At 40.9% G+C, this 12,755-nt stretch overlaps 1 protein-coding gene across 1 annotated transcript in view; it reads right to left on the bottom strand.

Moving 5' to 3' along the window:
- Positions 1 to 749: 749 nt before the first annotated feature.
- Positions 750 to 12,755, bottom strand: part of ZNF367 (zinc finger protein 367) — a 31,790-nt gene continuing 19,784 nt past the window's right edge. Inside the window, exon 5 of the mRNA XM_033928340.1 lies at positions 750 to 3,392. Within this exon, the coding sequence (XP_033784231.1) occupies positions 3,167 to 3,392 (226 nt within the window). The 3' untranslated portion in view covers positions 750 to 3,166. The remainder of the gene's footprint in view (positions 3,393 to 12,755) is intronic.

Raw genomic sequence — 12,755 nt, forward strand, 5'->3', positions numbered from 1 at the left:
CTAGAAAATGAAGAAAATACTGAGCCTCCTGATTATCCTTATCTTCCAAGTGAAGATTAAAATCACTCACTATGAATGTTAATGGGGGTCAATGCTAATGCTTGCATTATTCAGGAACAAAAAAATCAGAGACAGTGTTTCATGTGAAATATGATCCAGGATGAGTAACAATGCAATGAGATCTTCCAAAGGGAGAAAGATCATGTCCTTCCAATACAAGGCAGCACAGTTTGCCATAGGTATAGATGTTCATATTAGGCTTATAGAAGACATCCCACAAAGCAAATTTGAGCTTAAGAGGTCCAGCTTTTGGTTTTTCATTGTAGCTTTATTAAAACTGGAAGATTTTGGTAAACTCACACACACAAGATGTACATATAAGCACCAGCAGTTAAAACAAACTAAAAAGTAGTCAATCACACAAGTGCTTTAGTTTTGTAGACTGTGCGCTGTTTTATTGACAGAAGTGGCTAGATAGAGGAAAAACTTGAAAGACAAATACAAACCACTACATTTTCTTTTTTTGTTTAGGCTTTTCAGATTCAAAGCTGTATATGCATCTGAAAACTGTGCTGAATAGTTAGTACAGTACCTAAATTGAAGAATGGACTATGGCACTCTAGTCTGCTGCAGATAATGTGTCTTACTTCCAGCAGTGTGCCACACCATAGGAACACAAAAACTACAGCAAAAACAATAGGCCCACCTTATTATGGCTACAAGAATTAGTTAGAAATATGCACACAAGCTTCAAGATTAAAAATTAGATTTTATTCAAAGTGCTGCATGTTTAGAATGGCAGCATTTCTTGTACTCTAATGATGGGAGCTCATGCCAAATTACAACTGGCCAAATAAACACAACCTCTTTCTAACAAAACAAAAAGCAGTCTAAAATTGTCAAATTATTCAGGACATTAGAATCTGATCTCTTTGCCAAATATGGGATCCCATACAAAAGTTGTTCTGCTACCTAGGCACTCACTGCCTCTTTTACAAAGCTGCGCTAGCAGCTGCCGCGCGGCAAAAGCCCCAAAGCCCTTTAAATCTCTATGGGCTTTGGGGCCATTAGCGCAGCAAAGCCGCTAACATGGCTTTGTAAAAGAGGCCGTGAAAGTACTGAATGGATTAAGGATCATATTCCAATAGTTTGGCATTCAGATTACTATGCACAAGTTTCCATTAAAATATTTGCAAAAAAAAAAAAAAAAAAAGTTGATGCATCATAAAATTATTTTTGCCAAAAAGTTTTAAATTAAAATTCAGTCAGAAACAAACCAAACCCTATTACCTGTGGAACAAAATAAAAAAGAGCAAAGGTTTCAAAGCTTTAGATTGAAAGTCTTGCTTCAGTAACCCAAAATTTATAGAAAGCTATTGCTATAAATTCAGGAACCAGAGCCTTCAAATTCACAAATACTTCATACAAAAGAAAAATAAGTGCTTGAAAAAAAACATGTCAAACCAAAACTTGCTTTATACCAGCCATGTAGAGTAGACAATTTGTTCAATTAACTACCCCAAAACCTGTAGACTTTTCTGCTCAAGCACATTGGGCTTCCGAATTGTGTCTACAAATAGTTTCAAATCGTGTTTTTGAGATGTCTATTGCACACAGTTCATGTTTCATCTTTTCCTTCTAGTCCACATAAATCAAGGAAGAAATGGCTATCCAACGCAAAACTTATTCTGACATTTTCAACAGAATTCAATACCTAGGCAACAATTCTCAAACTGCCTACAATAAAAAAAACAAAAAAAAAACCCTGCAAATATGCCAACATACCAAAAAGTTAATAGAACTGAATGCTCCAATTCTCCTTTCCACAAAATCATAAAAAAGGACCAATTCACAAAAATGTAATTGGAAAGAGCCAGATGCACGTTTACAGTTAAAGCACTGTTTTGTTAGAAAGTTAAATAAAAGCATTGTTGCACCTTGGGTTATATTCAACCCAAGGGAAAAATTAAGAACATTTTAGTCTGACACACAATAAATAGTTATATATATATAAGATCAGAAGATAGGCTGCAAAAGCTCTTTTACCATTTTCACTTGTGCCAAGCCCCTAATCATTCCATACTCAAGAATGTCAATGCTTGAGTGCATTCTGTGTGCAGTCTCCTACCTGTAACAAATTTTGGAAAGCTGACTTATTTTAAAGGAGCAAGGCTGCCACAGTTAGCTATACTATGTTTAGAGAACACAAAATTCGGCATTTAGTCCTACAAAGCAATAAGGTGGCTTTATGCACTCAAAAAAACTAAAGGTATAAAGCTTGTATTTGCTAGTAATCCTAAAAATAAAAAGCACTATTAAAATTTAGTGTTTGCCATGAAAGAACTAAAATAGTTTACTATCAACACCATCCTTTAAATAACCCTTTTATAAAACAAAAAGCAAGTGCCAATCACATTACAGGGCGCAGAACACTGGAACAAATTAACATATCTAGACTTTCCAAGCTTAAATGCCTCAGTTTTCAATAAATCTTTTTTTTTTTTTTTTTTTTTTTAATTTCCTGATGTGCAAAAAAAAAACCCCCAACAACTTCTTTCCGACTTTGTCAGGAAGGGCAAGTGCTACTAAGATGCTGCTAGACTGCCAAGGTTCATGCCAAGACAATGTTCAGTCATCACGGTAAGAAGCAATTGGCTTCTTTTTTATTTCTAAAAGCAATTTGTTGTCTTTACAGATAAAGGTGGCTGTCATTTGTGGTCTTTCATTGCTGCTAATATTCAGTTATTTAAGCATGTTTTTCTAAAGACAAAAAGTCAACATGCAGGCTCTCAGTATTTCTACACTTGGCTTCTATCCCAATTTGGTTTTGATTATGCTTTAAGAAATTTGAGTTCAGAAAGTGCCTCCTCATGAAGACTCCTTTCACTGAATGCATCAAGCTTGTAAACCCTAGCTTTCTTCAGCATATATTTTTTTTGTTTACCCTGTATTGCTCAGTCCAATATTTATAAAATACCTTACCATACAAAAAAAGTGCAATTCTCTCTTGCCTCACATCGTAAGGCAACAACATTCTTCATAAAATTCTACAGAATAGCAGCCTAGAATAAGCAAATAAGGTGCTTAGCTTATTGCCTCAGGGAGCGATTTGGTTAAGTACCACAAGGCAGTATATTTTTTTACATTGTCAGGTTCAGTTTTTTGGCTACTGGCGCAACTGTGCACCAGCTAGATTTGCCAACTCAATGAGTGCCAGTGCCCCATGAAGTCGTTCCCGTTGTTCCTGCAGGCGGCGGCGGGCCCCATTTTTTTCCTCTTCTTCCTCCTCATCAGACTGCAGATATTCCATGGGATCTTGCTGCTCCTGATCAGTCTTCGGAATAAGTTTAGCCTTCAAGGCTGGCATTCGCTGCTCTCTGCTCTCCCAGTACCTGTGCACAATGAAGAAGAAAAACACAAAACAAGTAAAGACAAGGCCTCAACAAATTTTCACAGAATCTAGAAGCCAGGCCCCTAAACTTTGGAGCCAGCAACTGACACCTCTTATTTTTTTTCCACCCCACATCATCCACAGTGAAATTTGGGTGTGTATTAGAGATCGCCGTGATCAGCTGTAGTTCCATTACAAAAAGTCATTTACTAAAACCCCTTTTACAAAGCGTGCTAGTGAGTGCCATGTGACAAAACCCCCGAAGCCCTTTAAATCCCTATGGGTTTCAGGCCATTTACTGTACCTGCTTGCACTAAAATATTTGTAAAAGGGGGCCCAAGACTTTCCCACTTCACATCATTGCCTATCTTATAGAACAGCACCTAGTACACTTATGCAAATTACAGCAGCTTTGTGGAAGAGTAGCCTAGTGTTTAGAGTAGAGAATGACACGGGGACAAATTTTTCCCCATCCCTGCAGGGACTCAATTTCCCCATCTCGTCCCTGTGAGTTTTGACGCTGTCCCTGTCCCATTCCTGCAAGCTCTGCCCTCATCTGCACAAGCTTCAAACACTAAACTTATAAGTGTTCGAGGCTTGTGTGTTTAAGACAGAGCTTACAGGAATGGGGCAGGGACAGCGTTAAAAACTCATGGAGACGGGATGGGGAAATTGAGTCCCTGTGGGGACGGGGAACAATTTGTCCCTGTATCATTCTCTAATTTAGAGTACCCAGCTGACAACCAACCAGCAAAGCCAGAACAAAAGCAAGGTGGAACTGATGATTTGGATGAATTGACCAGTGTTATAATTCAGTCCTGGAGTACCCCCCTTGCCAGTCAGATTTTCAGGAAATCCACAATGAATATGCATAAACTTGATTTATATACACAGCCTCCATTATATGCTAATTTCTTTCATGTGTATTCACTGTGGGTATCACAGGAACCATCTTGCTGCTGATTGCAATATGTGTGGATAGATTCTTCATTTTTTAATTTCTTTAAATTACTACACTGAAAAAGAAAGCACAAAACACACCCAGTGTCCTGAGCCAAAGTCTTCCAAGGCCCAGTTGCAGTTGATTACAAAAAGAAAATCATCAGGTAAGACAATTTCTCCTTCCTTAGTGTCTAGCAACATTGTTCTTCACCAGTGGTCTCAAACTCGCAGCCCGGGGGCCACATGTAATGTAATGTAATGTAATTTATTTCTTATATACCGCTACATCCGTTAGGTTCTAAGCGGTTTGAAGAAAATATACATTAAGATTATAAATGAGAAGTAAGAAGGTACTTAAAAAATTCCCTTACTGTCCCGAAGGCTCACAATCTAACTAAAGTACCTGGAAATTAATAAAGAAGAGAAAATAAGGATGGTTGAAAAAAGAAAAATTCTATGTGAATTTATAGGATGGAAATTAAACTGACAGTGAAGAACTGTATGAAAAATACATATGGAATTCAGTTAGAGAGGGTAGGTTACAATCTATTTATGGTATTTGTTTAATTGGAAGGTGTTAAGGTGGGTAATTTGGGGGAAGGTTATCTGAAGGTAGGTGAATCTTCTGGAGGTAAAAAAGGAGGGGTTAAGATATTTGGATGAATTTTTTGAAAAGCAGGGTTTTGATTTCTTTTCTGAATGTTTTGAAGTTGTCTGATATTGTCATAAGATTGGAGATGGAATGGTTGATTTTTGCTGCTTGTGTTGCTAGAAGGTTGTCAAACATTTTCTTGCGTTGTGTGCCTTTGAGTGGGGGGAAGGCGAAAGGGTTCGAGGTACATGCGGCCCACCAGGTACTATTTTGAGGCCCTCGGTATATTTATCATAATCACAAAAGTAAAATGAAACAGTTTATTGATCATACGTCTCTTTAGCTATAAATTACAATATTATTATTAAGACTTAGCCAAAAAGAAAGATTTATAAATTATAAAGAGTTCTACCTCATGCAAAATTGTCATTTCTTTAATAAGTCATTAACTCTTTTTTTCTGAGGCACTCCAAGTACCAACAAATCCAAAATGTGGCCCTGCAAAGGGTTTGAGTTTGAGACCACTGTTCTACACCGATGTCTCTCAACTTCTTCGAGCCAAGTATCCCCTAAGTCTAACAAATATCAACTGAGTAACCCCACCCAAGCTCTGCCCCTGACCCCACCACCCCCATAATAATAGTACTAATTATAATGCAATTTCTTCCATCCATTTTTCATCTATTCATTGAAAAAACATGATCACATTACTGAGGCATTCATCAATTCTCATTGGCTTCCAATCCAGGAAAGAATATAATTTAAATTCTACTGTATACTATTTAAAACTATAAATGGAGACAGCCCAACCTACCTAAACGACCGCCTCATCCAAACCACTTCTACCAGGCATAGAAAAACACACACCCCATTTACTTACCCCCCAATCAAAGAAGTAAAACGGAAAAAACTATACAACGGACTACTGGCCACTCAGGCAGCGAAGATAGACAACCAAGTCTCCAACCTATTGACAACAACCCCAGACTACAAGATGTTCAGAAAGGAAATAAAAACTATACTCTTCAAGAAATCCCTTAATAAAGCTTAATACCATGATAAAGCTTAACCCCCCCCTCTTACCATCCCCTCCCTAACCCCAGATCCTACTTTTCCCTCTCTTGGAAACCTTCTCTGATCTAACGTTGTAACCCTTCTTCCATAACTCTCTTTGTAATCCGCTTTGAACCGAAAGGTAATGGCAGAATAGAAATATGTAATGTAATGTAATGTAATATACACACAATATAATCTTATTAAAACAATGGTAACCACAAAATTAAAAATAAAAAAGAAACAAAGTACACTGTATGTACAGAAAATTAATCATTTAGATTTGTTTTTTTCAAAGACGACAAGGAAGATGACCTTAAAAAATGCAATGTCATCTCAGTAACAACTCTAGAAAAACAGAATGCAAAATATAGACAGCAGATATAAATTCTCAAAAAAGACACATTTTGATCACTAAATTGAAAATAAAATAATTTTTCCTACCTTTGTTGGCTGGTGATTTCATGAGTCTCTGGTTGCATTGACTGACAGTGCATCCAATATTTATTTATTTCTGCCTCTTGCATGCTTTCTCTTCTCCGGACCTCATTCCCTTCCCAAACCAACATCTCTCTCTCTCTCCCTCGAGTTCAAAATTTCACCCACTTTCATCCCCCAGATCATGTGCAACATTTTTCACCACTGCCCACCAGCCCCATGCCCATTTCTCCTTCAATCACCCCTCTCCAGTACCATGCCATATCTCTCCCTCCATCACTATGTCCAATATTCCACCCTTTGCATCCCCTTCAATCTGTCCCTCTCTACCACCATATCCAACATTTCTCCCTCTCATTCTTCTCTTCCCCATGTATCTCTGCCTCTCTCTCTGTGCCCAATTTTCCTTTCTTCCTTTCCATCTCGTTCCCTCTCACTCACACACTCATGCCCAACAATTCTCCCTTTCTATTCCCTCCCAATGTCCCAAGTTAATGTCGATTATGACTCGCGTTGCCTTTGCGTTCTCCTTGTTCTCTGGCGCCACAACAGGCCAGCAGCGACTTCAGAAGCGCCGGGCAAGCCAGCCTCCCTCCCCCCTGATGTCAATTCTGACGTCGGAGAGGAAGTTCCGGGCCTGGAACTTCCTCTCCAACATCAAAATTGACATTGGGGGGGAAGGCTGCTGGCCTGTTGCGGCATCGGGAAACAGGGAGAACACGGCGGCAGCAGTTTGGGAGCCTGTTCCCAGATGTCGGCGGTGGCTTGGGGGCCTGTTTCCAGACGACAGCCCAGGTGGTGGCTTGGGGAGAAAGGGGAGACAGAAAGACAGGGAGGCAGAACAGGGAGACAAAGAAAGAAAGAAAGAAATGGGGGCATGGAGACAGAAAGAAAGACAGCAGAGAGAAGTAAATAAAGGGGGCAGGGAGACAGAAATAAAGGGGAGGGGGAAGAGAGAGGAAGGAAAAGGGGGAGGGAATGGAGTGTTTAGGGTGGCAGGGGGCAGGCAGGGAGAGAGGAAGAAAAAGTTGGACTCATGGAAAGACAGAGAGGTTGGTTGCGGAATGGAATGAGGTCTGGAGGAGACAAAGCATGCAGGAGGCAGAAAGGAGGGAATAAATATCGGATGCACAGTCAGAAGAAGAAACTGCAACCAAAGGTAGGAAAAATGATTTTATTTTAAATTTAGTGATCAAAATTTGTCCATTTTGATAATTTATATCGGCTGTCTATATTTTGCACTATGGCCCCCTTCTACTAAACCGCAGAAACAGATTTTAGCGCAGGGAGCCTATGAGCATCGAGAGCAGCGTGGGGCATTCAGTGCAGCTTCCTGCACTAAAAACTGCTATTGCGGTTTAGTAAAATGGGAGGGGTATATTTGTCTGTTTTTGTATAGTTGTTACTGAGGTGACATTGCATATTTTAAAGTCATCTGCCTTGACCTCTTTGGGAAAAAAAAACCCCTGAATATAAATAATTAATATTTTCTCTGCGTACAGTGTGTTTTTAAAAATTTTATTGTTGGTAGATCATTTTGACTTGGTCATTTTTGCTCGCAAGCCAAAAAAGTGTGGACACCCCTGATCTAATATATGTGATGAATAAGCTAAAAGATTCAAGAACCAAATAAGAGAGGCTACCAGCTAATGCATCTATACGGAGAAGCCAACCCAATGAACAGTTGAAATCAGTACTATCCTTGAGTAGATATGAATAAAAAGGGAAAGGAATTTTCTAATCAAATAAAAGCAGGATTTTCTAGAAAAGAATCAGAGAAGCCGATGCTATGGAGCATAAAATCAGAATGACATAGTGGCTTACTCTGACGAAAAACAATCTCCTGATAATATTTGGTGAAATCTGAGTCTGCTATGACTGTATGATCAGGTTTCCTAGCTTTTTAAGACACCGAGAATTACCAGTGCATCAGCGACACTTCCTCCTCCTCCTGGAAAGACATCAGTGCAGCCAGTTTGGCTCAGAAACTTATCTGGGCCTTGGTATTGAGCCATCTTTCAGGCATGGCATGGGTTTCCAAGAGCTCTTTTACTCTGCTCTCGACAGACAATAATAATATTTGTATTATTATTCTGTAAGATCTCACGAAGGCTGAAAAGTAGCGAGGACCCAAGGAGAAAAACAACTGACCATACCTCCTGGCCGCTCCCTCAAACTGAAACAGCCCGCAAACGCTCCTACCCAGACTATGGCACACCATCCCCCCATCTGTTAGAACACTAGATGGACTTTGGAGCTTCAGGAAGGCTGTGATAACCTTCCTCTTCACAAATCCGTCTTAAGGACATGCACCCAGAAATGCCATCAGAGTCAACGTACCTACGTTACCTAACTCTCACCAGATGCTGCATAATGTATTTGTTTTATTGTAAATTATGTCTGTATTGTAAATTATTGTATTGTAAATTATGTCTGTATTGTAAATTATGTCTGTATTGTAAATTATGTCTGTATTGTAAATTATGTCATCTCTGTCCTGTCTCGATTATATTGTGGATGTACTTAGTAGCCCATTCTGGGCTCCTTTGAGAGGACGGGCTAAATAATTGAGCAAATAAATAAATTTAAAACAAGAAAATCAGTAAAAAACACACTCCAAAAAACAGGAAGGGGAAGCATGAAAGATGAAACTCCTCAAAGATTTAACAAGGAAAGTGAGAATGGACTTATGTAATATCCCTGTAAAAAATAAAAGTTGGATATGTGGTTTTGAGTGTGGTTTGTTTGGGTTTTTTTTAAGTCTCCTGAAGAGGTTAGCAAGGACAGAACACAACAAAAAAAGGGGTCCTGAGCCTATGAAGTGTATGTGTAGAAGGAAAGTAGTTGAACTTTTAACACTACTGACCCCTGGTAATGGCTCGTTAGAAACTGGGGAATCAAAATATATATAAGAACATAAAACCAATGGTCTATCGTGCCCAGCAGTCCGCTCCTGCGGTGGCCCCTGGGTCAAAGACCAGTGCCCTAACCGAGATCAGCCCTACCTGCATAGGTTCCAGTTTCGCAGGAACTCGTCTAATTTTGTCTTGAATCCCTGGAGGGTGTTTTCCCCTACGACAGCCTCCGGAAGAGCGTTCCAGTTTTCCACCAGTCTCTACACTCATTTGCAAAAAACGTATTCAGTTTGTCGGCTATGGCTTTGTCCTCCTTTAGCACTCCCTTTATGCCATGGTCATCCAACGGCCCCACCGCTTCTTTCGAGGGTTGTTTCCCCTTAATATATGGAAAGAATGGCTTGAAGTTTTTCGCCTCCTTGGCAATTTTTGGCCACTCTTACTGCCTTATTGCACCTGCGTTGATATTGCTTGTGCTTTTTCCAGTTTTTGTCCGTTTTTGACCTTTTCCATACTTTAAAAGAAATCTTCTTGTCTCTGATCGCTTCTTTCACCGCTACAGTGAGTCACGCCGGTTCCTTGTTCTTTTTCCTCTTGGATCCCTTGTGACTCGGTGACTGTGTCCTTGAAAAAGGACCATGCTTGCTCTAGTGTTTTTACAGCACCTATCCTCTTCTTCCCCACCATGAGTTACCCAAGTAAAATAAGGCACGGAGAAAGGAGCTATAATAGATTTGGTCCCTAATATAAATGCCATATGAAACCCAAGTATCTACAAAGGTGAAAGGAAAATCAAAGTAATAAGCTCATGTTACTGAACTCCTGTACCCTCTTACTTTAATATTGAAGAGGAAACATGGGTAACCTGAGCTTAGCCATGCGGTACCCCGCAAAAAACTCAAATAATTTACTCCTGAGAAAAGTGGCATCAACTGAAGGTAAGGATGGGTGAAATTATTAACTGGTTGCTGCAGTGAATGGCCTTGTCCCCACAGTAAAGGATCTGCTGAGTTGCCTCCCTTCCTTCCCTTTCAGATCAGTGGCAGCTCCCCTCGCGCTTTCAGCCGCCCACCCAACACCCTCCCTCCCTATCACCAACGAGTCCGGTAGTCCCCCACCCTCGCACCAGGCCCCCCTCTGCCAAAGCCAACAGGAGTGCTTCCTTCTAATGTCAGAACCAACATCAGAGGGAAGCCTTTCTGGTCAGCCAGGGATCCCAGGCAGTTACCTCAACCGACACTGTCTTCCTTTCAGCTTGGCTGCTCCTTATCTTCAGTGCTAGTTGTACTTGTTTGATAGGATAGCGCACAGTGGTTCTTGCGCGCTGCACATGGCTGACCCAGAACCGGGTCAGCAGTGTGCAAGAGCCGCTGCAAGCGCTGTCCCAGCAAACAAGTGCGGCTAGCGCTGAAGATAAGGAACAGCCAAGCTGGAAGGAAGATTGTGTCCGACAGTCGAGGTAACTGCCTGGGATCCCTGGCTGACCAGAAAGGCTTCCCTCTGAAGTCGGTTCTGACATCAGAAGGAAGCCCTCCTGTTGGCTTTGGCAGAGGGGGGCCTGGTGTGAGGGTGGGGGACTGCCGGACTTGTGGGCGATAGGGAGGAAGGGTGTTGGGCAGGTGGCTGTAAGCACGAGGGGAGCTGCCATTACTGAGTCTCCCTAAGAGGCATCAAGGAATGAGTCTTGAAACCCTTGTCTCTTGAGAACAGATTTGACCACTAGGCAATAGTGAAGCTGCCACTTCTTGAAACCCAAAGCTTTCTAGACTCTATAAATATTTTCATCTGTACATCATTCAGGATTCTGTGATCAGGCAGTCACATCTTCCTGGGGTGGGGGGTAGAACTGGAGAAAATCCAGTGATTCTGCCCGGAGCTGCTCCTCTTTAACAGAAATGGGGCAGCCTAAGCCATCTCCCATTAAAAAAAAAAAAAAAAATCAAAGAATTCTCCTGGTTGAGATTTATATTTTTCATGCGGCAGGAAAGGATCCAAAGAGAGAACAGAGGACCTCTCCTCCAAGTTCTTTGGTTCCTCATAAAAATCCCAGGAACACTCAGACTCATAAATCAATTGGTGAAATCTGAGTCTCTGCTATGACTGTATGATCAGGCTTCCTATCTTTTCAAGACACAGAGAATTACCAGTGCATCAGTGACACTTCCTCCTCCTCCAAAGCACTGGAAAGACATCAGTGCAGCCAGCTTGACTCAGAAACTTCTCTGGGCCTTGGTGTTGAGCCATCTTTCAGGGATGACATGGGTTCCAAGAGCTTTTTTACTCTGCTCTCGACAGACAATATCAAAGCTTCCGCATTGTGTTAAGTGAAGCACTACCTCCTCTCAACTTCTGCTTGGTTGCTCTTTAAAGGCTGCCGCTGAAAGATATGATCATCACAACAGGAGTGGCCATGTTCTCCTAAGTCACCAGAAGTATATGAGAACATGGAGTCTATTATATCCTCGCCAATAGGACTGTTCATCCTTTATGCATATAATGGAAGTGACAGGCATGCAAATCTCCTCCATGCATATTCATTAGGGCTATCCTAAAAACATGATTGGCCTGGTAGTCCTTCAGGACAGGGTTGGGAACCACTGCTCCAGTGAATCCATGTTGCCTTGGGGCCTGTAATCCACAGGATTACAGAAACTTCACCATTCTCTGTTTTAAACGCGTTTCCATTAATTTGCTTACCAAAGGAAGTCAGACTTATCGGCCTGTAATTCCCTACTTCTTCCTTACTTCTACTTTTGTGGAGAGACCACATCCGCCCTTCTCCAGTCCTCCAGTACCACTCCTGACTCTAGAGAAACTCATTGAAAAGGTCAGTCAGCAGAGCTACCAGAACTTCCCTAAGTTCCTTCAACACCCTCGGATGTACACCATCCAGCCCCATCACTTTGTCTACCATTATTTTAGCTAACTCGTCACAAAAACAATCCTCTGAAAATCAATCAGGGTCTATTACTCCTCCCATCCCTATTCACGTTTGTCTTCTGCGGTCCTACTTCCGGCGCACTTCAGCCATGAACACAGAACAGAAATAATTGATAAGCAATTTTCTTTATCAGCTTCTACATATTACTCTCCTTCACCTTTGAGTCTCACAACGCCACTTTTGCACTTCTTCCTATCACTAATATATCTAAAAAATGTCTTGTCTCCCCGTTTTACTATGTCAGCTATTTTTTCTTCCATTTGCATCTTTGCTTTCCTGACTACATGACCAGCCTCTCTTAACTTTTTCAGATATTTTTGCCTGTCTTCCTCTTTCTGCGATCTTTTGTCATTTATGAAAGCTAACCTCTTATTCCTTACCTTCTCAGCTACTACTATGGAGAACCAAAGCAGCCTTCTTTTCCTCTTTATTTACTTACTTGTAAGGGTTTGTTGTCCTTACAATCGCTCCTTTCAGTTTTGCTCACATTTCCACTCCTTCCAGACGTTCCAATCCAGACAATAAATTCCTTGACGTAAACCC

This window comes from Geotrypetes seraphini, chromosome 1 (genome assembly GCF_902459505.1).
Source record: "Geotrypetes seraphini chromosome 1, aGeoSer1.1, whole genome shotgun sequence".
NCBI lineage: Eukaryota > Metazoa > Chordata > Amphibia > Gymnophiona > Dermophiidae > Geotrypetes > Geotrypetes seraphini.